This window comes from Quercus suber, unplaced genomic scaffold (assembly GCF_002906115.3).
Source record: "Quercus suber isolate HL8 unplaced genomic scaffold, Cork oak 2.0 scaffold_85, whole genome shotgun sequence".
In the NCBI taxonomy this organism is placed as follows: Eukaryota; Viridiplantae; Streptophyta; class Magnoliopsida; order Fagales; family Fagaceae; genus Quercus; species Quercus suber.
The window spans coordinates 1304117-1332027 of record NW_027069550.1 but is presented as its reverse complement, the minus strand read 5'-3'; the positions used below and the strand labels follow the sequence as shown (position 1 = coordinate 1332027).

At 35.6% G+C, this 27911-nt stretch overlaps 2 protein-coding genes and 1 pseudogene across 5 annotated transcripts; all 3 read right to left on the bottom strand.

Annotated features, from left to right (window-relative positions):
* Window positions 1-203: 203 nt before the first annotated feature.
* LOC112009982 (protein LURP-one-related 7-like) lies at window positions 204-3682 on the bottom strand. The gene is made up of 3 exons (XM_024042342.2): window positions 3270-3682; window positions 2756-2965; window positions 204-2005 (listed from the first exon to the last, which is right to left on the bottom strand). Exons 1-3 carry the CDS (start codon window positions 3459-3461, stop codon window positions 1883-1885), a joined length of 525 nt encoding a protein of 174 aa, XP_023898110.1. The 5' UTR covers window positions 3462-3682; the 3' UTR covers window positions 204-1882.
* A 3395-nt stretch (window positions 3683-7077) lies between these two features.
* On the bottom strand, window positions 7078-8484 carry LOC112009983 (tetrahydroanabasine acetyltransferase-like; annotated as a pseudogene).
* Window positions 8485-12329: 3845 nt separating this feature from the next.
* On the bottom strand, window positions 12330-17140 carry LOC112009985 (YTH domain-containing protein ECT2). 4 transcript variants are annotated; one of them, XM_024070129.2, is made up of 9 exons: window positions 17032-17140; window positions 16279-16389; window positions 15571-15736; window positions 15394-15470; window positions 14458-14901; window positions 13826-14314; window positions 13504-13716; window positions 13187-13339; window positions 12330-12789 (listed from the first exon to the last, which is right to left on the bottom strand). In XM_024070129.2, exons 2-9 carry the CDS (start codon window positions 16336-16338, stop codon window positions 12751-12753), a joined length of 1641 nt encoding a protein of 546 aa, XP_023925897.2. In that variant the 5' UTR covers window positions 16339-16389; window positions 17032-17140; the 3' UTR covers window positions 12330-12750. The 4 variants fall into 4 exon arrangements, with proteins under 4 accessions (XP_023925897.2, XP_023898111.2, XP_065630115.1 ...); XM_024042343.2 differs by lacking the exon at window positions 17032-17140 and adding an exon at window positions 16686-17025; XM_065774043.1 differs by lacking the exon at window positions 17032-17140 and adding an exon at window positions 16686-17025 and having other exon boundaries at window positions 12330-12786.
* Between the last annotated feature and the right edge of the window lie 10771 nt (window positions 17141-27911).

The window sequence follows — 27911 nt, the reverse complement described above, 5'->3', positions numbered from 1 at the left end:
GGGGACGCACAGCTGAAGGGAAGAGATGGAGACGGAAGCACAGTGATATATATGTTGAAAGTAAGCAATAATAAGGCGGTAGAACCAGCCAAGCAATATATAACAAGATAATTCAAAGTAAATGAAAGCAATTTAGAACCGTCTGGTATGGCGGTAATCTGTCCAAGGTGGCGGTAGCAACAAGTAGTATAATCTCCATAAAATTAACTGAAAATATTTCTTTATTGAAAGTAGAGTTAAACACTTACAGTAGTAGTAGTGAATACAAGATCTCAGATTAACAGTTACAAAGTTTGAACTAGTCCTAGTTACAAGGTTTGTAGGAACAAGGTAGTAATAGAAATAAGGTGAACAAGGTAATAGTAGATAACAAGGAATTCTCTCAAAGAAGGCTTCTAAGGAAGAAAACTCTCTTTAGAAGAAGTTCTAAGAAGAAAATTCTGATTTTAACTTAAGGGACAGCCCCCTTATATAGGCAAAATTCGGAGTGAACAGTGTCATGAACAGTAAAAGTGAACAGTAAAAAGTGAACAGTAATCTTGTGAACAGTAATCCGTGAACAGTAATTTTTCCCACTTTTTGTCTTGAAATCTTCAGCAAATTTGGCATAATCAATAGAAGAGCTTCTGACTTGGAGATGACAAAAAGCAAAAAGAACCAATAGTGGTGCATGTAGGAGTAGGAGCTATTAGAATATTAGTACATACATGTTGTCCTTTTGTCCAACCAAAGTGGGAGTCATCAAAATAAAGAACACCAAATTTGTCAGACGCATGGCCATGTACAGGAATATCATAGTAGGAGCATGGGCTTGTCAGGCATTTTTCGAAAACTGCAGTATTTTTAGCCTTTGTGCAAGCCAGACAAATAGAGAAATCAATCATCTTGTGAAGAATCCTCAACATATTCATGCTCATGGTAGATAGCATACTGGTTACAAAATCCACAGTATAGAAGTGGCTCGAAAACAGGCAGAAGAGCTTCTGACTTGGAGATGACAAAAAGCAAAAAGAACCAATAGTGGTGCATGTAGGAGTAGGAGCTATTAGAATATTAGTACATACATGTTGTCCTTTTGTCCAACCAAAGTGGGAGTCATCAAAATAAAGAACACCAAATTTGTCAGACGCATGGCCATGTACAGGAATATCATAGTAGGAGCATGGGCTTGTCAGGCATTTTTCGAAAACTGCAGTATTTTTAGCCTTTGTGCAAGCCAGACAAATAGAGAAATCAATCATCTTGTGAAGAATCCTCAACATATTCATGCTCATGGTAGATAGCATACTGGTTACAAAATCCACAGTATAGAAGTGGCTCGAAAACAGGATTTTTCGTAAGGAACTTTCTTGGATCAATATGACCAGCTCTTTCTAAATGACGGATAGCAGAGACATAAGGTTTAATACCAAAGACATGAATTCTATTTGTATTGCCTAAGAAATGGTAGTCTCTCCATAATTCTTGGATAACATCAAGAATTTGATTATTGAAATAACTTCTCCAGCATGTTGCAAGAGCAATAGGATTTTCGAACGAAAGGAAAGAATTTCCTTCATACCATTGCCCTTGATGAGTGAAACCATTAATGAGAACGAGATGTTTTGAGGGTTGGACTTCCATCCAATCATCTAATATATATATATATATATAATAGATGGATAAATATTAAATACACAACCGGAAGGCATATTTTATGAATTTTTTTTAATTATTAATCTCTATGCATGGACGTATTTGTGTGGAGTGATAACGTGTAAATGTACATGCTAAATCATCCTTTTCTTTTCAGTCCAAAAAAAAAAATGAAAGAAAATCCTCAGTTTCTTTAATTATAAAAAAATTTAAAAAAAAAATTCTTCTTTTCTTTCTTCTATTATCTTCAATCTAGAAATATTACAACCAATGCCACAACCAAAGCATGATCATCAGATCCAGGAAATATGGTTAGTCGAAATTTATTCCTTTTAGCATAAAGTTGCCGTAACTTGTACATGAGGCTAGTCTGCATCAAAACATAAGAGTGAGACCTTATGTTAAAAACTGACGTGAATAAAATTGTAATTATAAAATTAAGCGGGAAAAATATATATATATATATATATATAACCAATCTACAACATTTACATTGCAGCAGCTAGTGGCTCTTGACAAATCTATGAGACATAATTTTAAGGAATGACAAGATGAAGAAGCATGAGATAATCCATTACAAATATGAAAAGAAAAAAAATTCATGCATGAGAAATTAGATAAATCTATTGCGAGATGAATAAGACCTGATAATCATGTCATTCTGTTACCTATACATATAACTTCCCCAACAAGAGTAATGTAGTTCAACTGTTCAAGTTGAGAGCTCAACAAGATACACAAGGCCACAAAAGAAAAGCATGGTTTAAAAGCTCAGAACATAAAGCAAAAATCATGTATCCTATCGGAGAGTAGCTAATTAAGCAGTTTGTTGAGCAATGCTATTAAATGTGCACCAAGCACATATTGCTTTGTCCAGTTATCCAATGTATGCTGTTGTTAAAAATCTTCAATAATTTCTAGTCTATACACAAATCACACACACCAAACATGTACTTAAACTTCCGGTAAATAACAAATTATGGGGCCGCAAAGTTACTGATCAGGCTTAAAACAATATGTCTTTGTTGCAATTTTCAGTAAATTCCACAGAATGCAAAGCAAATCTGATTTATTAAGGCTTCAGTTTTCAATGCTAGCAATATTTATCAATTATTTGTACCTGAGCCACAATGTCATTGTCTCTGTAGATAGTGCAGGACTTCTGGAAAGGACAACCTTTCACTTTTAACTTGGAGGCTGAGTCTTCCCCATTCTCACCAACAAGAAATACCTCTAACTCTGTTCTGTTGAGCTTGTTCACCGTCCTCTGCACTCTGAATATACACTGCTTTTGATCGTCTTCACCCGTGAAGCCTTGCCACGATCCATTCTACAACAACAGCCATTAAACCAATCAAAACCCATATCCAAAATTAGAAATTCAATCACATATAAGCCTCCATTTTCTAATTCAAACATTTGCAATGTGCATTTTAAACTCCATAATTTTTTCAATCAATAACCAAAATTCATATTGGCAAGTGTTTTGACCTTCAAATTTCAATAATATTATCAATGCTTTCATAGTTTTAGCTTATCAACAAAAATGGAAAAATAAAAACATGTTGGTTTAGACATTGTTTCAAACAATTGGTGGGCATTGCAAATTAAAAAAGAGAGAGAGAGAGACTCACGCGGTAACGATAGATGGAGATTAGGGGATTTCCCGTGGAACCGAGGAATAGCCTCTTATTTTTAGGTGAGGATTGACGGTTGACTCTGAAAGTAACATTACCAGAGGCATTGGCGAACCCGAGATTGCCACCTATAAGGCCTGGATGTTTTTTCGACACAAAGAGATCCACCGGGATCGGCGAACTGGTCATGGATGAATTGTACGGAAAATTTGGAACCCAAAATTGTTTCGTTTGTTAGAAGCTAGGCGATCAAAACTATGGTCATGACTCATGAATACATAGTAAGATTGAATAAATAAAAGATGGGAGAATCGAATCAGACGCGTCAAAGTAAAATTCAAGAACTCAAATGCTCGGCTACTTGCATGGGCTTGTTCAATTTTTTTAGATGCAGTAATAAGCAAAATAATTTTTTGTCGTTTTACTTATACTATTTATTTTATTTTCAAAAGCGGGACAGGCAGATTGTCCTATAAATAAATAGAGGGGCTTTTTTTGGGTGGGGGGGATAATTTTAATTATTTTATTGAAGACGATTTCTTTGTTTTTTGCTAAATTTTTTTATTTAGTTTTTTGCTAAAATTTATTTGTTAAAATTGTATTAAAGTATACTTGTACCTTAAAAAAATTTGAAAAACTTAAAATAAAGAAAAAAGTGAGGTTTTAAAAAGTTGTACATAAAAACTAAAAGCTAATACCAAACACACTCCGAGTGTGAATTTTAAAAATCTAACCGATGAAATGCATGTTCTTATTATATCTTTTATGCTTGCAAAATTTCAAGAAGATCGAAGATCAATTACTATGTTATCAAATAAATGTTAACATTTCAAGTTCTTATGATCTAAAATTGTATATAAAAAATAAGTTCATTGATTGAATAATAACTAACATCTGATTTGAATGAAATTTGATATACATGTTAAGAATATGAAATTCAATGGTTAGATCTTTTGGCTAAACATTGTTTAAATGCGAGTTTATTTGTGATATATGTACTGTTTAAAGTTATTTAGTTGAGTAAAGAGAGAGATAAATTTTGGCAATATCGTTAACTAAATTGTGAGAAAAAGCAAGAGAGGAAAGAAAAATGATGTCATCGAAGAGAGGAGAGAGAAAAAGTAATTTCGACAACATCATTGCCAAAAAATATTTGCTGCCCAAAATTTGGCCCGTGCTTGATTGCCTAGTTGACCGACACAAACTAAAATATAAGAAAAGGGCAGTGAGAAAAAAAAAGTTGAATTATGACAATCTCATTGCCAAAATAGGAGAAAGGAAGAGAGATAAAAAAAAATTAAATTGTGGCAATTAAAGTGCCAAAATAGGAGGAGAGGAGAGAGGAAAAAGTTGAATTGTGATAATCTCATTGCCAAAATAGGAAGAGAGAGGAGAGAAAAAAAAAATTGAATTGTGGCAATCTCACTGCCGAAATAGTAAAAGAGAGAGAAAAAAAAAATTGATTTGAAGCAATCTCATTGTTGAAATAGAAGGAGAGCTTGGCTTGTGCTTGAATTGGATGATACAATTATACAAAGATTTTTTAGCTACAGGATTTAGGCATGTTATTAGTTTTTCTTATCCTATTCTCGTATGACATGGTAGCTTGGGCTTTTTAGCCCAAAGGGCCCAAATTGAAATCTTGCATTGAAATGTGGTTTGGTTCTGTAAATTGAGGAGGGAACTAAATCTTGCACTCAAATTTGAGGGACCTAAATTTTTAGTTTTGTAAATTGATAAGCGTGGTCATTAATAGTTGTGCTATTGATAAATTCATTAATAGTTAAAACTTGAATTTTTTTGCTAAAAATATAGAAAAAAGTTGAAAAATAAGCTAAATAGTACAATAAGACTAATGAATAGTATCAAAAAGTGCAGTGAGATTCATAAATAGTAGCAAAAATAAGCTAAAATTACAAAGAAGTTGAAAATTTCAGTCCATCCCAAATGATCTCTAATCTAACAAAATAATTATTGATGAGTGTAGGAGGAACAAATCTTTCCCCAATCAGGTATTGTCCACTTTAGGATAGGTAGGGTCGACCCTTTCTCCTACTCGCATGGATTTGCTCAATCCCACATCGGGGAGAGACGCCTCCCACCCGCCTTATAAGCACTTGGCCTAAGAAATTGTGTACCATAGTGTGTGTGTAATCACAAAGCAAGTCTCAAAAACTGCTACGCATCGCATGCACTATGCATTCCTGAGCAAGTCTAATAAACTAGCAAGAGGAAGGTGGGGTTTCCCCTTAACCCCAAAATGTGCCTTTTTATGGGAGGAACGAATCTTTCCCCAATCAAGTATTGTTCGCTTTTGGATGGGCAAGGTCAACCTTTGCTCCCACTTGCACAGATTTGCTCAATCTCACATCGGGGAGAGATGCCTCCCACCCTTGCCTTATAAGCACTTGGCCTAAGAAAGGGTGTACCATGAAGTAGGGCAAATTAGGTAAGGACTCGGTTTTTATCCTTTATATTGTAGACTAAACAAATGTATACAATTTTGTACACTTTACAAGAATAGTGAATATAAATATATAATTGTCCATTACCAATAATGATTAATTTTTTTTATCATCTTTAGAAATTAAATCGTATTAGATATTTGCAAATAATATTATAAGTGAATGATTACAACCAATTTGATTGAAACATTTCAAATTTGCAAATTGCTTATCATGGATAGCAAGAAAAAAAGAAATGTAATTTGTTGACCTATTTATATAATTAGTTTTTAATTCTTAACACAATTTTGTTATTGCAATACAAAGAATTTATTTAATGTTCATTTTTTTTTTCAAATCATATCATATACTGTATAATAAAATTTGTATCTCAGAAGCATGGTTGTGCTACATAACTACTTTCTTTTTGCCATTAAACACTATTACCAATAATGGAATTTACGTTAAAATTTACCTAAGTTTTAAGAAATTTAAAATTCTACTTCAACTAAAATTCATTTAGAAAAAAGTTCCAATAATGAAATATTCCTTTTCTAAATAACACTCTGCCTTAAATGTTGCATTTATATGAAGTTACAAACCTTAAAAAGGGAAGAGTGTCATTTCATGAAATGTTTGGAGAGGAGTGTTAATTTGTAAAACCTCAAGAAATGGTGGTGTAATTAATACTAAATATATATTGAATAGTAGTAAATTAGCTTGATCATTTATTATTGACCTTCCATATAAGTATATTCATTTTGCACGAGGATTCTTCATACATTTGATTTTTCTTTTTCTTTTTTTGATAACTATTCATACATTTGATTTGGAAGATATTCAAGCACCAAAAGTTTAATAAAAAGTAGGTTCCAATAAACTCAATTGGTAAAGTCTCTGATGGTTATATAAGAGATCTAGGGTTTAATCCTCACCTATATAAAAAGTTGATTAGTGTCTTGGTCTGATAATAAAGAACTATCATCAAGAGCGAACACCATAGGTTGAAACTTTTTCAAAAAAAAAAAAAAAATTGAAAAACTAACATCATACGTTTGGTTATTCAAGTACGAAGAACCTTGTTCTCAAAAAAAAAAGTATGAAGAACCTCCTGCTAAAAGATAATTCTAGTGAAGTTTGAACCATTTTCTTCAGCTTATTGTAGAAAAAAAAACTTTATATAAATATTCAAGCATTACTTTAATTTTCACAACAATACAATACTTAAGCATGAATCTAATTCATGATGTCCAACCACGGAGTCTGTTGGCATTGTTCTAGCTGCCACTTCAAATATTTATGTCTTCATTGTGTGCACAGCAGCATCCAAATTTTCTTTTTTTGGAAGCAGACAACATCATTTACAAGAGCTTGAGAGTGTCCATTTCTTCTTTAAATTTGGCCATGGCAGCGCTGGGAAGGGAAAGAAATAACCTAACCCCACCTTTCATTGAAGCATCCACCTTGGAGGTGGGAGGCAAGAGCACACACATATCTACATACCCTATCATGTTCCATGGCAGGGTTATCATGTTCACTGATTCTATTCTACCAAAATCTACATTTTCTAGGAAACCCAGTTGCCTCCAATCTATTAAAACCATGATTGCAACATCATCTTTAAACTTTATATCAAGTTGTCTGAATCTTTCTAACATGCGTAGTGAGGTCATGATGTAATCAGTGGTGGAAGCACCTTTTTTGCTCTCTTTTATAAGCTTCGCCACCTTAGAGAGTGGTAGTTCATTAAGCTCACCACCTATTAGCTCCAACGCTTGAGACACAAAAGCATTCCCATAATACCTATCTGGCAAAGGTGGATTCAATAGTTTCCAGATCACATAACTAACCAGAAATTGGTTCTCCCATTTGAGTTCAATTTTAAAGCTCTAAACCTTGATCTCCAAACATAGGCACCCAAGACCTCAATAGTCGTGAAACTTTCATACAAATTTTCTGTTCCGAATTCCTCTATCAAACTCATTTTGATTTTTTTTTATACTTTCACTACTTACATGAAAGCATTCGTGCAAGAGGTCTATTATTGACATATATGGTGAAGTTGCTAAAGAAGGCCCATCCAGAAACATTAATTGGAAAGGCTTTTTAGTAGGTGTTGCCACCAGTCTTTCCCTCTCCCACACAGGTTTCACCAAGAGCTCACTTTTTTCGCTTGCAAGCTCAACCAAAGCTCGAAAGAACTGGGCTGCACCGAATCCGTCACATATGGAGTGTGACAAGCCCATCCCAATTGTGCAACCCCCACATGAAAATTTGGTCACCTGCAAGACAAGAGGGTGGCAAACTAAGTCACCTTTAGAAGGTAAATCAAGGGCAAGCTATTTGGATACTTCACCATCAACCCCATCTAGATAATTAAGGGAAAAGAGCTGAAAATTGGTAGCTGCCACTAAGAATGGCACTCCATCTTCATTGCAATTGATATGAAGTTTTCCATCACTATGCTTTTCTAGCTTGCCTGCCAGAGGATGATAAAAAACCAGAACCTTGGAGAAGGCTTCTTTGATGACATAAGCTATGCCTACTTGCCCATCAAAACTTGAGGTGCAATTATGATTATCATAATAAGAGGAATCAACATTTAATCGATATACATTAACAGTTTGGCAAAAAATCTCAAGGTGGGGATCTTTGTCAATGCTAGAAAGAGAAAAGAGTCCTGAAGATGTGGGTTTTGAGGGTTTTACTAGCATAACATTTTCCCTATCAAGTAAAAAGGGCGTGTGATGTATATGGTTGTTTGCCATGAAAGATTAATGTAGGTGTAGGACTCTTAGATGAGACTAAAATGTGGGAAAGCTTCTCATTTATATATACAGTGTAAGGACTTGGGCCCTGCTAACCAAGAATGGCTCAAGGACTAGGTCCAAGGCTGGTCCAAACCATCGAAGCTGCCCCAAGTAACTGAAACTGGCCCAACACTTTAGGGATAGACCCAGCCTAACAACAAAAATGTAAGGATGTAAGGTTGGGGGACGATTAGATCTCGAGTTAGTCAGGTCTAATACCGACTAACAAGCTAGGAGGAACCAATGAAAGGACAGTCATATTCAAGTCGTTTCCCCCAAGCACTATAGTGCCTTTGGGAAGTTTGTTGTCGAACGCTATTTGACGTCAGGAACAAGTTTCAAGAGAATCTTCAGAAGGAATCACTTTTCTTGGGATTCCAGGCAAAAGTGGAATTGTATAGGGATTGGTGCAAAAGTAATAATTTGGAACCCCACTAATAGGAGATTATAAAAGGAAAGATAGGATGACGGGAAGGGGGTTGGTCGAAAAACACAGGGAAAGGAATTCAGAAGGAAAGTGAGGAAGAGTGAGAGTTAGAGGAGAGGTTAATGAGGGTTAGAGTTGGGCTGGTGGCAAGGAAGGGGAGGAGTTTGGGCTATCAAGGCAGTGTTTGAGGTAACATTTAGTAGGAGTGCTAGGATACCTACCAATAAATAAATTGGGAGCCTAAATTCATCATCCCGCAAGGAATTACCAGGGGGATTAGGTACCCCATATGGTATAGCCATCATTCTCCATTGGAAAGTATATTTTACTTTCGATGTTAATGAAGACCAAAAATCAAGAGATTGATTTGTAAAATAAAATTATGAGATTGATTGTTAGAGAAAATCATGGAATTTAGACAATTAATATGCAATTTAGATTATGTTTGACTATTATGTGTAGTCTCATTATAAATATAGGGCTCTTGTAATGTGTTTTCAAGTTAAGTAATTCAAGATGTGTTGTCTTTTGGCCTTTGTTGGTGTGGTGGTAGGCCGTTAGGCCAAATCACATTTGTTCTTTCCTTTCTTTTCTCCTTACTTTCGCTTCCACATCTTCTACCATTTTCCATTGTTCTCTTTAATTTTCACATTCTCCTTTTCCATTCATTATGAAAATATGATTAAGGTCCCTAAACTTCAAGTATGAAGATGTGATCATTAGAGCATTTGCACCAAACAATGTAAAGTAACGCAAGGGCTCAATTTATACATCCAAGCTCCAAAATCATCCACATCAATCAAGTTAAAGTTGTGTAAAATAGCATTGTTGCTACAATAATCATGTACATATATATAGTTACTATTGCTTTGTATTTCAATAGTTTCTTCTTCTTCTTCTTCTTCTTCTTCTTCTTCTTCTTCCTCTCTCTCTCTCTCTCTCTCTCTCTCTCTCTCTCTCTCTCTCTCTCTCTCTCTCTCTCTCTCTCTCTCTCTCAAAAAGCCTCCATGACTAGACCTTGTAAGTCGCTGCTTGCCTTTTCCACATTTAGTACTGGTTTTCCTTCATTCAATCTCACTTTCTTTATTCTTTTTGCACCAAGCTCAGTGATAGCTAAGCCCAAGTGACCACAAGCACCGGCAATAGCGGTGGTTCATGACCATCATTCAATCTCGCTATTTTTACACTCTCTTTATTCTCATTCTTCTATTTTCTCTTTGTTTGGTTTGTGGGTTTGGGGATTTAGATTTGCCTTGATNTTAACCTGGTCAGGAGTATCATAGCTCGAAGACGCCCTGTACTCAGCTGCTTAGAAGTGCCTTAGGGAATATCGCTGCCAAGTGGTCTTTTGAAGGTGGGAATCAATTCCAATGCCATTACCACCTTTCTCGATGAAACATCCACTTAGAAACGATAAGATTTGACCCCCCTTTGCACGAGTAAGGAAGTAATCATGACACCTTCACTCGCCTCAAGCTATAAATAAGAGAATGGATTGAGAAGAGAGGGTTGGCAACTCCAGAGAGAAAAGAGAGAGAATAAGAGTGACTATATCAGGAGAAAAAGAGGGTTTACGAAAATGAGTGCACAACTGGGTCTCCGAGCAAAATATTACCCATAGTAGGAAACATGAAGCCCACGATATAAATAGATTGTGAGCCCAAATACAGGTTAAGCCCGTTAGCCATACTTTGGGTGCGCACAACTACATTTTGGTAACAGTCAATTTGATCCAAATTATTTTCAACTTGCAATCAATTTAGTTCCTACTATCAATTCAATATCAAAAAATGCTTATGTGGCACACATCGTGCACAATTGGCATTATTGACGCTGACGTGACTAGTAAAATAATAATAATAAATTTAAAAATGTCACATTATCATTTTTAAATTGAAAAAAAAAATTAATTTCTCAAATTTTAAAGGTAGAAAAGAAAATTTTAGGAACATTGTCAAATTTTCTTGTACTTTTTTGGCAACCAAACATAAACACAAAAAAATCTCATTATATATAGGAATAAAGAGAAAGTCAAGTTATATTTGTATAGTTCCTGGAGTGTAATAGATTTGATTTCCTAATTAAATTCAAACACATATATGCATTGATCAATGAAAAATAAACAATATTATTTATTTCCAAGGAAAATTTACCAATAACTATGTCTTTTGAATTTAATTGAAAATTTTAAAGTGAACTACAACTTCTTGAGTTCTAATGTAGGTGAATGAAATGAACTGAAAAATGAATGATAATGTGAGAAAAATTAACTTAATTTGAAATAGTTACCCTCTAAAAATAAATCAAAAAAAGAAAGGAGAACTTTAGAGAAGACGTTGAGAAACTTGCATCATTGATGATATATCAAACTCTTGTAAAAACAATATGTAACTAACTATTTTGTAACTAATTATCTATGCAAATCTTGCTCTTCTACTTTGATCATATCCATGAATTCACATGCATTCATGTCATGTGTGATATTAGTAGGTTGGACTAGCTAGGCTTGGGTTGGGTTCATCACATACCAAAGTTGTACCCACTAGAAATGAAGTTATTAAAATTTCCATGTGAAACAATCTTATAAGCTGACACATGGAGATAAATTTAACTTACGGCTTCTCCAATCAAAGCACAGAGATGGTTATGAATGTGTTACTTGTGGGTATGTCCTATGGCCAGAAATGTATTGGCATTGTTAGGAGTAAATTTCGAAGTGGAGACATGGAGCCTGGTTGTGACTTGTGTGGACTGCTATGAATTTCGACATGCACGTTTGGCTGTAGACTCGTTGCTGCATGACTACAACAGAGCAGCTTCGCATTCACTGCTATATTTCAATGGTGGACACTACAGAAATAGGCAGATACTGAAACCACAGAGCTAGCAAAATGCTCAGCAAGTGTGAAACAATGTAACTGATATGAGCTAATTTGCCTCTGTATCTGGTCTGCTGAGGAATTTTTTGGCTGTGTACATGGTGGTTATGGGTTGTAAATCTTATTTATATTATCGTCAATAAAGGTTCGGAAAAGAATTTTCTCCCATTGAATTCTCCGATTCCCTCAATTTGTTTTTTTTAGTTAAAAGTGAGTGATTAAAAACAAATAAATAAATCCATGCTATGTGCTACACTCAAACCCATTATGATTAGAATTACAACTTTTAGAAAAATTTATCTCATGCCTTGTGCAAATTTCTACTTCATCCACGTGAGAGACCAAACACCACCACCACCACTCACGTCTCTTTCTAAGATATTCCTACACATATAGCAACGTGTGTTGCCTAGCTGTCTAGTCCAAAAGAGGAAATTCGAATACGGGAAAAATTATAACAAGGAAAAGGAAAAGGAAAAAGAAACCCAGATACACACTTTATACAAAGAGAAAACTTTTAAAAGGAAAAAATGGGAAAAACTTGGATTGCATGACACCACATAACCATATAAATCAATGGGATCATCCAGTTTCTTTTATACTATATGGTACACAATTAACAGCAACTCCTTGGCAACCAGCCAAGCCACCAACTCAATTCTGAAAGGATCAACATTTCCATTCCTTTCCTAGTAAAGGTCACTGAAAATCTTCAATAAATTAATTTAATCCCTTTTTTTTTTTCCTGAGAACTCTTATTTCCATCCAAGTGCATTGGTATCAGCAGCAATTGGACCCAAGTAAAAGCCTCCAAAATGAAGCTTCATTTCCTCGGGAAAACCATCCGGCCCTATTACCTTCATTTCTTCACTTTGTCTCCGACCTCAGGTTGCTCAATGCTCTTCACTGCCAACAGATCTATGATTTAAAACTGGTGTTTAATTCATCTATCTTCTGCTGCCAAATAATGAATAATAAGACACAACATCAAAATCAAATATCAATATAAAAAAGACTTGTCATCTCAAGTATAACTAAAATAAAGAACTCCAAAGGCCCATTCTATAGAATGGAATAAAGTCAAATTTCATTGGCACACCACGCTCCACCATGCTATTTGTATGCGGAACCCTTCTTTATTCTTTAATCATTTTGTAATCAAGGAGAATCATTTTAAGAATCTTAAGATAAAAAACTCCACCAATTAGTTATTGGTCCAGACCGGACATATGTTCCTAACCCTCCACCTCTAATTATGCTTATATGGCCCCACATTACATGCACTCATTGAAAAGTTTGAAAAGTGAGAAACTTGTTAGAAAGGATTAAGCATAAGGGGGGAGGAAGACAAAACCTGCAGGCTAAAAAGGGGTACTGATTGCCTCATCCTCTTCTCTTGCATCACCCTCTCGCGGCTTTCATAAAAATCAAAGTCATCTAATATGGATGTCTTTGAAACATGGTTCTTAAAAATATTCAACATTTCAAGACCTTGGGGAAATCTCACCTGAAAATGGAAGATGAAAAAAATAAGCATGGCAGAAATGGCTTACAAGTTTGCTACCAAATTTAAAAGAAATAATAGTAAAATAAAACAACAAATTTTTTTTATTATAAAAATACAGAAAAATAAAATAAAACAGTACTTGTCTACTAGTTAGTTTTGCATACCTCTTGCGTGTCTCGACTGTTGGTAACAGGCTTGTTGTCATTATTCTCAAGTATTATATGTCGTAAATGAGGGTTTGGAACATCTTTTATTATATGCCACTTGACAGGGAAATAACCATTCCACTTGTCTTGCTGCCAGAAATCCATGCTTTTATTAAAATCAACTCGGCCAATCATCTCTGCTACTCCACAAAACTGACCACTTGCATTAACCTGAACCAAGCGAACAAACAAAAAGAGACATTAGTCCTTTTATTGGGGATCAATGGGTGTGCAGAGTGGAAACACCAACATCAGAACCATAACGAACTCTAGAGCATACCGAAAAGAAAAGAAACACAGGACACTTGCTGCCTTTCTCCGCCATCTTCTCTTGGGCATCTTGATATACACCATCCAGCCTCTTATTCCCATTAGGAGTGCTAGCCCACACATTGTATTTGATGCTCTTATGAATATCATCTTCACTGTAAGATTTGATAACAAAGAAAAAAGCATGATCATATTTGGTCGGAAAGTCAGGAAGGTTATATTGATCCGTCCTGATTAGAGAGGTTATGCTGTTACTATTTCCATTCCCATCAGTTGCCAAGGGTCCAGCAGCATTACCTCCAGACAACAATGCACCTTTTGCATTGGCTGTTCTAGGACCCTGGTTCTGCTCATTAAGGGAACCGATAGTGGTAACACCATTAATCTTGCTTCTTGATTTCATCTTCTCAGTGCTGCCCCAACCCGTCACATTTGCTTTTAAATTAACCAGGTTGTTTGAATAAAGCAAAGCACCCTTCCCTTGATTTTGGGCTGAAAACTTTGAAACCAGAAAGTAAACTTTAGTGAGTACATCTGACAGGAAAGATGTGCCATGAGGAAAGGCCAAAAAATCAATAGAAAATTCACTAAAATTGCCTGAGAAGAGGACGTAACAACACACAGCTTAAAGAGCTAGAATACCTTGTTCACTGGCTTTAGTTGCTTGCGCATGCCATGGCCTGATGAGATATCCAATGATGGTAGGGAGCTATTGATACCCAACGGACTGCTAAACTCAGAATAGCCTTTAGAAAGAGGAGCACGGGTATGACTTGGGGTAGATAAATTGGATTTAGGGTCTGAAAATTCTGGAAAGCCAGCATAGCTATTTCCAAAAGCTCCATCTCCAACACGAAGGGATGGATCCCACATATAGGGTGACGGTAACAACTCCCCGTAAGGGAAATTAGGGGCATAATAACCAGGGGAGGCAACAGGTGGTTGAAACATGGGGCTTGATAGATATGCCTGCTGATCTACATACTGTCCATCAACACCAATTGTGGTTACAGGCAAGTATGGAGCGTAACTAGGCTGAAACCCTGGCATGAAGTAGGCAAAAGATCCATTATCTGCTTGCATGACCTAAATGAAGCAAAAGCCAATGTAAGTTCGACTTGTTATGAAATGTCAAATTGCATATAAATGCTGATCATATGGTAAAACTCACAAAACAAAAATGGGAATTCCAATGAAACATCTCCATATTCCAATGTAAGATCTTAAAGACCAACAGATCAAATTACAAAGATATTTGGGCAGTTAATCAATATTAATTTGTAGTAACAACTATATCCAGAGGAGCTAGTGCATCTTGCATATAGGTATATTTGCATCGTGCAATCTATATCACAAGTGACAAAATTTCTTCTATAGAAAATTAATCCCATGCAGAAAATTCAAATTTCACGGGATAAATGAGCAAACAAGGCCCATCATCACAGAGAGATTCTAAAAACTATAGTATCACAAATTACAATACCACTGTTGCAGGGAACAAGCCAAAAGAATGGGGTTATAATAACTAGTGTTTAAAAGCATATAAATTTCAATCAGGTAACAGATTGAGATACTTACAGGATATTGAAATTCCGATCCATCCCCACCAACATAGTACCCTTGGTTGTCCAACTCTCCATAGGAACCATCGTAACCTGTGAACACGCTATTGTAAGATGTGAAAACATAAATACACAATCAATAAAAAGACAAGACTAGAATCGTCTGAACTGTATTTGATTAGCATGAGCCAACCTGGATAATAGTATCCATAATAGCTGCTGGTTGAATAAGAACCGCCTTGATCTGTAGTAAGGGAATCATGGTCAACTTCGCTTCCTTTGATGCTACTTGTTGCATCTCCAGCAGATGATATACACGACATTGCATCAGATTGATGGCCTGTGTCCTTTGATGGAGCCTGAAATTATTTACCCAAGTTGACAAATCAGTAAAATGCAGAGGAAAAGACTCCATGTTTGATAAAAACATAAGGGAAAAGCTCCAATTTTGATCAAAATATTGATGGAAAATTTGAAATGGATGCAATAATAAAGGTCGTACTCGTACCCAGTACACAAAGCTCCCAATTTTGCAGATGGAGAAGTGATGGGTAAGCAATAATATTCAAATTTAATACAGGCATCAATCATGAACAAGAGCTTATAGAGGCTGATTTCTTGGTTTCCAATTCCATCCGAAAGCATAATTATTCAAAAATATTTTTTTTAAAAGGGAAAAAAACAAAAACTTGAAGAACATATTGTTTTAATTCCTACCAATTTTTCCAGGGAAATAAAAGGCATGGAACTGAGAAAATCATTTAGAAAAAAAGCCACAGAAACATGTTTTAAGTGTCTCTCTTATATGCTAATTTCAAAGAGGCTTGGAAAAAAAATTAGAGAAAATTATTAAGCTGGCAGTATCTAAGATTGAAAAAGTTAAGAATGAAATTGAGATTACCAGATTGGAATCGGCGGCGAGCACCACAGATGGATTAGCTTTTTTGAGATTCTTCACCATTTTTCTTTCTTTCTTTCTTTCTTTCTGCTACTGTTACTATTATATCTGAATCTGAAATAGTGAAACAAAAATTAAACAAAATACAAATAATTAGTCAACGTTCACACAGCAATTCAAAAAACTATAAAAATAATATTAACAATAAAGGTAGTTGGAATTCTATTGCATGAAAAAAAAAGAATCAGAATAATTATGAAACAAAACACAAATCCATTCTACTGTATTAGGAAAAAAAAAAAACAAAAAAAAATACTTTTTGGTTAAGAAATTTAACAAAAAGTGAGTGAAGTTTGCGTTTATCAAAATTCAAAAAATAAAATATATGAGAGAGAGAGAAAGAGAGATACTGTGTGTTTGGCAATGAATTGAGGTGGAGATGGTGGCAGAGAAAAGAATTTTTTTTTCCCAGGAATTCAGGAGGCTAAAGATAAATCCAGAAAGCAAGGATTTAGAAAAGAACACAAAAATCTAAAGACAGAGAGAGAGAGAGAGTTGCGGGATTATCGGAAGTTGGTCGTTTTGTTTGTCTGAAAACGCTGAGAGAGGTGGGTGCTTTCTTCAGACACTAGTGTCTCAGATTTGGTTTCTTTTTTTTTTTTTTTTCTTGCTTTCTTGTTTTAGTGGTTTTTTGTTTTTAAGATATTGGAAGAGAAACACAAAGACAAAGAGACAGAGAGACAGAGAGAGAGTTACCACTTATTATAAGATGGATGGAAATGGTGGGTGACGAATGACGATGATTCCATTCCAAGAAACAATATTTGGGAAAGAAAGAACAAAACAACCAAAGTGAACAGTCTTTTTCTAAAAAAAGATTATTATTATATTATGTGGTCTATACAATAAATTCAATTAGGAAAGTTTTTTTGTCAGCAAATAAAAAAATAAATTTGAGTTCAAATAAATGTTTTTGTTCAATGACAAAAAAAAAAAATTGATCATAAATTAGAAGATTGATATTTTATCATAGTTTTAAATATATGAATCATGTATGACCTTAAGGTACACATTAATTATTTATTTTAAAAAAAATATATAAAAAAGTGAAAGAATTGTCAAAAAAAATTTGTAACTTTTTTTATTTTTTTATAAAAAATTTTCTAAATTAGTTTACTAATATATCCCTAAATATATATCTTGTGACCTTGTAATTGAATAAGATATTCAAGAATTGCATTCAGTTTATATCGTCAAAAACTGTTTAGTGTCGTCGTGTTTGTGCGAGGGTATATACATTATGTGGTAGGAGGATTAAGAGAGGGTGGTAATTAAGGCTTCCACGTATTCTCTCTCTGTTTTATTGCTTGATTTGCACATCCCTCCTATTACTCCTAAGAAAACCTCTATCGCTCTCTCTCTCTCAACTGCCCTATTTAGTTGGTGTGGAATCTTCTTGCTTTTGTTTCTTCTTATTGAAAAGTAGTACACAATACAGTAAGTTTGAAAAAGAATGACTAGTAGTCAATTATAGTCAATACTAATGGATATAATTTTTGACATTTCAAATTGGTTAAAAATAATTTTGTCCTTACATTTCATATAATTATCATTATATTTTATTCATATAATTTATAAAGTTATTAAAAAAGTACTAATTTTTAGAAGGTAAAACGGCAGTATAATGCATTAGATGTGATACATTTTTTAATAAAATTCAAACACATAATTATATTGAAATTAATTGTGCTTGAAAATGAAAATATCAATAAAAATCAATTCAATTGTTTGTTTTTTTTTTTTTTGAAACATCAATTCAATTGTTTGAAAACACATATGAATGATTGTTTTAATTATCATCATTCATCTATGTTCTCATAATGCTTTTGTCTAATTGTAAGTGCTGTTGCATTACTAAAGAAGGTACTTTATGAATATATGCAATTATGCATATTCCCTCTTATAAGGAATAATGCGTGGTTTCTAAGGTGTGGTTTCATAAGATTATACGAATTTGAAAAATTATACAATAGTCTAGAAATATATATATATATATAATATATATCAAATGCATAATATATACACTTTTTAGTGCTCAGCGGCCAAAGATGTAAATGTGTAACTCATACATGTGTTTTTGGAACTAGAAGAAAATTTTCAGTTCTACGCTATGCTATGGGGTAACTATCAACTACATTTTATTTCCAACAATCATAACTCTTAACTACTGACCTGAAAGTAACTTTTGGTTCTGGGTAATATAAAAAAAAAAAAATATATATATATATTTTCTTTTCTTTTCTTTTCTTTTTTGATAATTTAACGGTTGAGTTGGGGGATTTGAAGCCCTGAGGCACTGACATCCTTAAAGAAATCACCAAAAAGTGTGAGTTGAGTAGTAAGGCTCTTAGCCTATCGCTCATTTATTTGGTGATTTTTTTTTTTTTTAAGTATTCATATTTCATACTATCATTGGCTATTGGCATATAGATAAATTATAATTATCAAACCTAAAGCTTATTAAGTATTAGGCATGCATGAAGCATCATTTCAAAATCATGCATCTCTTATTCATGATGCCTAGCAAAAATGGCCAAACACGAATTTTTTATGGGCCTCATGTCTTCAAAGAGAGATATTTTCTCACACAAACTTAATGCAAGCAACAACTCATAAATCCATCTCAAAATCTTAGAAATCCCTTATTTAGAGTAAAGAGTAACTTGTATTGTGTTTAAGTTGGTTTATTGGTGTTAAGAGCTTCGCAACTCAACTAACACATCTTTAGGCTTTGTTTGATCGGAGAGATGGAAAGAAAAATAAATAAATAAAAGAAAAGAAGAAGGGCAAAACAAAAGAAAGCACTCACAATCTGTATCATGCCCAAGAAAGAAAAAAAAATAACAGGTCAACACGTAAGAGGAGGGGGGTAGTTTAGTCATTGACTACAACTATTCCTCTCCTCTCAATTTTCTCCCCAAATTAGAAAGATAGAATTTTGGTGGGTTAGGAACAAATACACCTATGCCCCACTAATTTTTCATCCTCCAATTGTCTCCAACCAAGCACTCATAAAATTAGTTTTCTCTTCTTTATTTTACATCCTCCTTGTTTCACCCCAACCAAACAAACCCTTAGTGTCGGCTCCAGGAAATTTTTTTTTTTTTTAGGTGGTCATTAATAAACTTAAATTAAACAAAATTTAATAAAAATAAATCTTGAATATATTGACATCACCAAAAAAAAAAAAGACGTGCAAATATATAAAGTTTTAAAACTTCATTCTACGAGTTTTTATATTTTGAAATATTTGTATGATAATTTCGTTATCAATATTATCAGCTACATCTTTTTTAATGTACACAACCAAGTAATTGTTAAACTACTGAACTCTCATTTAATTACCAACATCTTGCCTAAATAAGTAAAAATATAAACAAAATGCATCATCTTTTTTTATGATCTGTTTCAACCAGTTTTTGTATTATTTAAACTAATCAGGATTATATTGATGCAATGCTCTAGTAATTTTTTTTTTTTTAGGAAAATCATGGCCAAGAATTTGACCTGAACCTCTTTGTAAGTATACTTTTTGATTAGGATGAAAAGATGAGACATTTTCTCATAGCCTAGGATCTTAAAGAAGATTATTCAAGTCAATATGAATTTGCTTCAAAAATAAATCTAGCAATACAATTGATTTTCTTATAAGAAATTTGTACATAGTGCTAGCAAAATAATAAATGGTAAACTATAGGTTTATTCAACATATTCAACTTAGGCATTGAACCGTTACATTAATCGTGTTCAATAAAGTATTGAGGCATTATTTTAGTGCATATGCATATATATAAAATGTAATATATAAATCCTACAAACTCAACTAAAAACTGAAGCAAACACTAATAGACTAGCTATTTGAATTTTTTTTTTTTTTAAATAGCAATTTTAAAATATACCTTTTGAAAACACAATTTAAAATATCACTATTAAACATTTGATTAGGGATTTTAGGCTAATTTGTTTGTTTGGGAAATTTTTAAGAAGTGCTATGCCCACGATATTTCTTCAACAAATCTTAGTGACAATTTGTTGTTGGTTCTAATTTGAACATATCATCGAAATTACTTTTTTCGCAGCTAATAACAACCTACTACTTATGATGTGTTATAAAAATGTTGTTGACATAGTATTTCTCACTATTTTTTGGTTCAACCTTTAATGTACCAAAATTTTGGAGAGGTCAAATATTATTTTTAATGGATTCAAATTTTTATTTAGGATATTCAAAATTTTTGTTTTTATTTTTTATTTTTTATGGTGGACATGTTTTTTTCCCTAGGGTGGTCAACAACCCATATTAATTTAAAATTCTTTTTTTTAAGGTATAAAATTCTTTTTTTCTCCCTCTCCATATTGTAACTATCATATTATGAAAGAAGAAGTAAACTGTATATTTTTAATGGAAAACTAATCTCTATCTGGATGGAGTTCTGGCTACTAATAGGTCTCATTCAAACTTTCCTTATTGGACCACCTTTGAATGAAGAATTGTCTCTTACCTTGGCAGATAGGATGATACCTTTTTTTTTTCATGGAACAACTCATTTTTTTAAGTTGTCAGGCCTCATACTCAATCTAATTCTTATCTCCCTGATTCCATATTTGAACCAAGTTCTTGATACTCTTGTACGAAAATTCCAATTCTAGTAGATGGATAATGTCTTCACCTTATAATTTTCTTTAATTCTACTCATACTAGATCCCAAAATTTCGAAATTGGATTTTGAGGTGCCAAAAATTGGGTTGAGTGCATAGAAATACTGAAGCCAAACCAAGTCTTTTTGAAGTCACAAGTACCACCTCTTTCGTATAGCTACAAGATTTGTCAATTCTTATCATTCTCGACACCTCTCTCTCTCTCAAGACTGCTCTTGATGTAACACTCTAAAGTCACCCTTCCATTTGTTATGAAATTGTCAATGAGCTAAATTAGTTTTGCACCAAATACAACCTGCTGTGCATGCCTCAAATTAAATTTATTAAGAAATGGTGTCGAATTAACATGTTTATCACTACTGTCCTTCATGGCTCTCCTTAGTCATTAGTGTTCATCTTTTCTCTCTGGCAAACTCGTTTATATAAATAGAAATAAAATTTATCTTCCACTACTAATCTCGCAAATTGTTCATACTATATATTATCTAACATTCATGCAACAAAATTTATTATGATAGGAACGACCCAAAAGTTCTGGGTAGGAGAGTCAGGATCGGCTTAGCTGCAACACTTAGTTGTCTTACGGAGTTAAGTCCAAGAAGGGAACCGCTTCTTCAATGTGGGTAACCTCACAGGGAGATCCTGCCATGGAAATTACCCACTTTGAGAGAATGGGCCTAAATGGCTTATGCTCAAATTCCTTAATCCTTACTAGAGGATAGGCTTTAAAGGGAAAGAAGGGATTAGCTTATCGGTGCATGTCTGCTATCACACTCTTGCCTACTCTCTGTTTTTCTTTCTAACTCTTTCTTTTTCTTTCTAAGTTTTCTACTCCATTTTCTCTCTTTTTCTTGTTCCCTTGTGGGGTTGTTATGTTCACTCTTGCCTTCCCGTTGTTCTTTTGATGATCTACTGTGCACGGCGGAGGCTCCTTTTATACTGCCTGTTGTGATGAGTTTTTACTATTTTACCCTTTAACTGCTTTTTTCTGGGTGTGGGTGTCCTTCTAGACCACCCATTGGTTTGTCAACTGCCCAGCCACCACCACTTACTTATGTTGGCCATGCCATATCCCACTACCAGACAAAGAGTCCTATTTTGTCTAGGTGTGGGCATTCTCTTTTACTATCCCTCATGGCATGCATCTAGTAATTCTAATTCATCTTTCCCTCTTTTGGGGTGATATATCATACCAGCAGGACATTTCTTCCAAAAAAGTTTGAGCGAAAACCCCATAATAGGCTTCCCTTTTCTCCTTACCACTAGACCATACCCTCTCTCACCTCTGACCCATGGCCCATTACTCCTGTATTGGCTGGGTACATGTTGGTAGTGCCTAAGCTTTATACGTGCTCCACTTCCATGTATGTCCATGGCTTGTCTGCTGCTCATGCGTTTGCCATGACTTGAATGCTTGTCTATACATTCTACTGCTCGTTCTTGACCTCTTGTAGCGTAAATGTTTCCATGAGCCTTCGTTATTTATGTCTTACTTCCTTCTTAGGCTGGACCTTACTTGATTTTGGCTTATTCCTTCTCTAATCCATTCTTTCCTCTTTCGCGGATCTGCTAACACTTCTACCATGTCATTTGGTCATTCCTAATGTGCTATTGTTTGACCTGTGCTTGCTGGGCCTCTTTTAGGTCTGCTATATGCTTAATTCTAGTGGAGTATTGTCATTGGGCTAGTATTCATGCTATTTTTGGGCTTCCTTGGCCCATTCCATTGCTTCCGAGCTCCCTTGGCCCATCTCATCCTTTTGGGCATCCTCAACCCATTCCAATTTTATACTTCCATGAGCCTTTCCTAAGTCTTTTGAGCTTTCCCAACCCAAATTACCATATCCTTTACTTTTGGGGTTTATGGACTTTCCATCAACCCCTTACTCACTTAATTCATTATTTTGGACCTCTTTGGCCCATTCTTGCTTGCTTTCTATTTCTCATAATGCCCATGAATTTACTACTTCTTTCTTTGGGCTCCTTTAGTCCCACTTGCTTTCTGAGGCTCATTTATTATTTTTTAGGCCTATGATCCATTATTTCTGTCATTCCAGCTTAATAGTTTTCTTCTCAATTTACTAACTCTTTTCCTCCCATATTGTTGGGCTTCTTATTGCTATTGGGCATCTCTGCCAAAGTGGGCATCAACATTGTGCTTATGGGTTAGATAATTTTCATATCTAAAATCCTCATTGGATCTCTTGGATTCCCCCTGATGGCAATGTTACACTTAATTTCGATGACATTTCTAAAGTTAATTCAAGTCCCTTCACTTCTATGTGATTACTTTGGCAATTGGATTGTAGGCTTTTGATTGTGATAGGAACTTAGGTTCCATTTGGTTGGAGATGGAATAGGTGGATAGAAAATAAAGGAGAGAAAATAGGTTTAAGTGTTGTTTGGTAAGGAGATAAAGGATTTAAATTTTTTTGGTGGGACCCAAACATTTTCTCTCTTGGCCCACCAAAAATTTGTCTCTAAATTGGAGAGAAAACAAGCATGAAAACTCTTGTTCTAACTCAATGATGTAATTGTCCCCAAATTTTAATGCTTCTCGCGAATCTCACCCAACAGACCCTTGCTATTTTGGATGGTATCTGATTACGGGACCTTACTTGTTAAGCAATGGTTGGTTTATTTATATATATATATATATATAAAGAAGATAGTAAACAAGTTGATTCACACCCAAAAAAAAAAAAATGTTGGTAATGTTTCTTCTTGTTATTAACTTTGTATGACAGGCGGCTCAACCCCTTTCCAAATCTGAGAAGAACCCGATGTCTTGGCTAGCTGAGCCAGCTCATGCGCTGCTCTGTTGTAATCCCTTTTCAGATGTCGCATTTTCCAGCTCCTAAAAGACCGCAGCAACTCCAAAGAACCTTGGATGACCATTCCAAACTCACCATTACAGCTACTCTCGTTAATGGCATCAACCACCTCACAAGAGTCAGATTCCACAATAATCCGTTGAAGCTCCATCTCCATAGCCAACCGAACCCCAGCATCTACTGCAAAAGCTTCTGTAACAGCTGCCCCATAGTCTCCATTCAGCACCTTACTCTTCGCAGCAACAACCAACCCCCTACTATCTCGAATAACTACACCAATAGAGGACTTACCTCCAATCCCAGCCGTAGCACCATCAACGTTTATCTTATATACATCCGAAGGAGGCGCAGCCCAGCCAACATCAGAGGCCGCTTGTTGTTGTGCTCGACAATACAGAACAGCATTTTTGTAATCCTCCCGTGTACGAGTCGCCATGCTCCAGATTTGTGAATGGGGACTGCTTTTAGCCTCTTGGACCACTTGGTTTCTGTTAAACCAAATAGCCCATGCAGTAACAAAAAGGGTCTCAAGGTCGTTCGGAGAGCCAGCATCTAATATTTCCAAGGCTAAGTCCACAAAACTTCTGTTCACAGCTAATAGGTTTATTGGACAATCCTGCCAATTCCACCAAACCTCACACAGCTTTCTACAATAAATTAAGGCATGGCAAGAACTTTCTACAGCCTTTTCACAGAGAGGACACTTAGCCTCCACATTTAAACCTCTCTTTGCCAAATTTAGCCTAGTGGGCAGCCCATCCATACAAGCCCTCCAGGCAAATATTCTGACTTTGGCAGGGAGCTTGAGTTGCCAAACCTTTTTCCATAATCGAGTCCTAGAATCCCCAATTGAACATTCACCACCTTCATAATTTTCCACCATAGAAAGCGCAACATAATATGCACTCCTGATAGTGAATGTTCCTCTTTTGTTTCCCAACCAAATTATGCTATCTTCCGGCAGATTATAACTGAGGGGAATGTTGAGGATGGTTTCAGCCTCAAAAGGAAGAAAATACCTCCTAACCATATCTACTTTCCAATGCCTTGTTTCTTCATCTATTAGCGATGACACCATTGGAAAATCTCCAATATCTTGCATAGGGGAGCAAATTTTGTAAGTAGTGGGTTTAGGCAACCACTTGTCTTCCCAAATATGTATCATCTTTCCATTACCGACCCTCCACCTTATACCCTTCCGAATAACCTCCAGGCTATTATAAATGCTTCTCCATGCATAAGAAGGGCTACTACCAAGCTTTGCACCCAAAATATCATTAGAAGGAAAGTACTTAGCCTTGTAGATTCTTGCAATCAGCGAGTTTGGATTCATCATAATTCTCCATGCCTGCTTCGCAAGCATTGCTAAATTAAAGGCTTGTAAATTGCGAAAACCCATACCACCATCCGATTTTGATTTGCACATTTTCCTCCAGCTGACCCAAGCCATTTTTGCTTCTTGATCTCTCTGACCCCACCAAAAATTCTTCTCCATTCTTTCCAAGTCTTCACAGAGTCCTTTTGGTAGTTGGAAGCAGCTCATAGTATAGGTAGGAATTGCCTGCGTGACTGCTTTAATCAAAATTTCTTTTCCCCCTACAGAAAGCATTTTTTCTTTCCACCCAGAGAGCTTTTTTCCAACCTTCTCCTTAATTTCTGCAAAAACTTGATTCTTGGACTTGCCAATAACTGATGGGAGCCCAAGATATTTTCCTTGTCTTGATTCTTGCATTGGCCCTAGAATTTCCAAGACTTCTTCTCTTGTTTCAGCCGGGGTATTCTGGCTAAAGGTCACCGAAGACTTGTCCATGTTGATCTTTTGCCCCGAAGCAGCCTCAAAAAGCTCCAGGATTTCAACAAACTTGCTGACCTCCTCCCTCTCAGCCTTACAGAAAAACAGACTATCGTCTGCAAAGAATAAATGCGTTACTCTAGGGCAGCCTCTACAAATGGACACTCCATTAAGAAGATTTCTATCACTTGCATCAGCTATAAGGGCAGAGAAAGCTTCCATACAAAGGAGGAAAAGATAGGACGATAAAGGGTCGCCTTGTCGAAGTCCTCTAGTTGGAGAAATTCGCCCATGAGCTTCCCCATTAATCAACACCGAGTATGATACTGTTGTTATGCACTTCATCACCCATCCAACCCATGTCTCATGGAAACCCAACCTTCTCATCACCTTTTCAATGAAAACCCACTCAACCCTGTCATACGCCTTGCTCATGTCAAGCTTGACTGCCATGTAGCCATCCTTCCCACACTTTTTGTGATCCAAATAGTGCATTAGCTCAAATGCAATAAGCACATTGTCTGTGATTAACCTCTCAGGTAGAAAGGCGCTTTGATTTTCAGATATTATTTGGGGCAGCACTATTTTAAGGCGGTTTGCAAGCATCTTGGAGATCACTTTATACGCTACATTACTGAGACTGATTGGGCGAAAGTCCTTCATCCTGCTGGGCATTTTAACTTTTGGCACCAGTGTTATATAAGTATTATTAATATCAGATAAAGAAGCATTTGAATTGAGAACATTTAACACCATATTAGTAAAATCAAACCCAACAATGTCCCAATATTTCTGGTAAAAAATAGCCGACATACCGTCTGGTCCAGGAGCTTTAGTCGGGTGCATTTGTTGAAGCGCTGTTCTGACTTCCTCTGCTGTAAAATCCTTAGTAAGGTCACCATTCATCTCCTCTGACACCTTAGTCTGAATAAAGTCTGTAACCTCATCCAAGCGGGACGGGTAGGTGGAGGAATATAAGTCTTCAAAATAACCAGTTACCGTTCTGACTATATCCTCCTTGCTATCACACCAGACACCTTCATCATTCCACAACCCAACAATAGTATTCTTCCTTCTTCGTTCAGAGGCCCGATGATGAAAATATTTTGTATTACGATCACCCTCGCCCAACCATTGTACCCTTGATCTCTGCTGCCACCAGACCTCCTCATCATCCAGTAAGAAATTAATCTCTTTTCTTAGTTTATTAATTTCAGCCCCATTTTGAAGAGTTGTATCACCCCTTAACAATTCACCAAGCTTTTCTTTCTTCTCTTGAATCTTCTTCGGAATCTGCCTGAAAACAGAGCTACCCCATTTAGCAAGGCTGTTTGCACATACTTTAATTCCAGCACTAAAGCTACTCGGATCATGAAGATTACTGTTAGCCCTCCAGACCTCTTTAATCAATTCTTTGCAGTCAGCCCGTCTTGTCCATATAGCCTCAAAATAAAATCTACGTTTTCCACGCTTTTGGAATGAATTAGAGTCAGCAAGTAACAGGGGGCAGTGATCAGACGTGGTTTCCTCCAAATGTTGGACTCTAACATTTGAGAAGTGTTCTATCCACTCTGGAGTTGCAAAAGCCCTGTCCAGTCTCAAATAAATTCTACCATTTCCTTCCTGTTGATTGCACCAAGTAAACTCAAAACCAGAGAAGCCCAAATCTTTAAACCTACACTTATGAATAATATTTCGAAACGCATCCATTTGATGTTGGGGTCTCGGAGCTCCCCCCAATTTTTCATCTATTGAAGTGATTTCATTAAAATCGCCAAAACATAACCAAGGCAAATTAAATTGACTATTAAGAGTATCAAGGTACCTCCATGATTCTTTCCTCCGCTGTGTCTCCGGATGCCCATAAAAACCAGTCAGCCTCCATTTGAATCCAGACCCTTCTTCAGTTACCACTGCATCAATGTGATGCCTTGAATAGCTCTTAATCTCCAAATTAACTTCCTTCCTCCAAAACATCGCTAAACCTCCTCCTCTCCCCTGTCTTTGGACATACAGACCATTAACAAAACCCAGCTTCATCTTGATCTTCTTCATTCTAGCTATCTTCATTTTCGTTTCTGACAAGAACACCACTTCAGGATCCCAACGCCGCACAAGGTTGCGCAGCGCTCCAACTGACCGGGGGTTCCCAAGCCCCCGGCAGTTCCACCCTAGGACCATCATGGCTCTCGGCGGTGCTGCTCAGCAGTCACCGCCGTTCCTTGATTATTTTTCTTTTGCTTTCTCTTCAACTTTCTATTCTCCTCTGTCTCTAATATTTCTATTTCACC

Coding starts and splice junctions, on each gene's coding strand:
- LOC112009982 (XM_024042342.2), bottom strand. CDS start 3,461: ATGACCAGTTCGCCGATCCCGGTGGATCTCTTTGTGTCGAAAAAACAT. Junction 2,966..3,269: donor TCTCCATCTATCGTTACCGC/GTGAGTCTCTCT, acceptor CTGTTGTTGTAG/AATGGATCGTGGCAAGGCTT. Junction 2,006..2,755: donor ACAATGACATTGTGGCTCAG/GTACAAATAATT, acceptor GTTTTGATGCAG/ACTAGCCTCATGTACAAGTT.
- LOC112009985 (XM_024070129.2), bottom strand. CDS start 16,338: ATGGTGAAGAATCTCAAAAAAGCTAATCCATCTGTGGTGCTCGCCGCC. Junction 13,717..13,825: donor CTGTGTTTCTTTTCTTTTCG/GTATGCTCTAGA, acceptor CGCTTGGTTCAG/GTTAATGCAAGTGGTCAGTT. Junction 12,790..13,186: donor TACCCCTTTTTAGCCTGCAG/GTTTTGTCTTCC, acceptor ATTATTTGGCAG/CAGAAGATAGATGAATTAAA.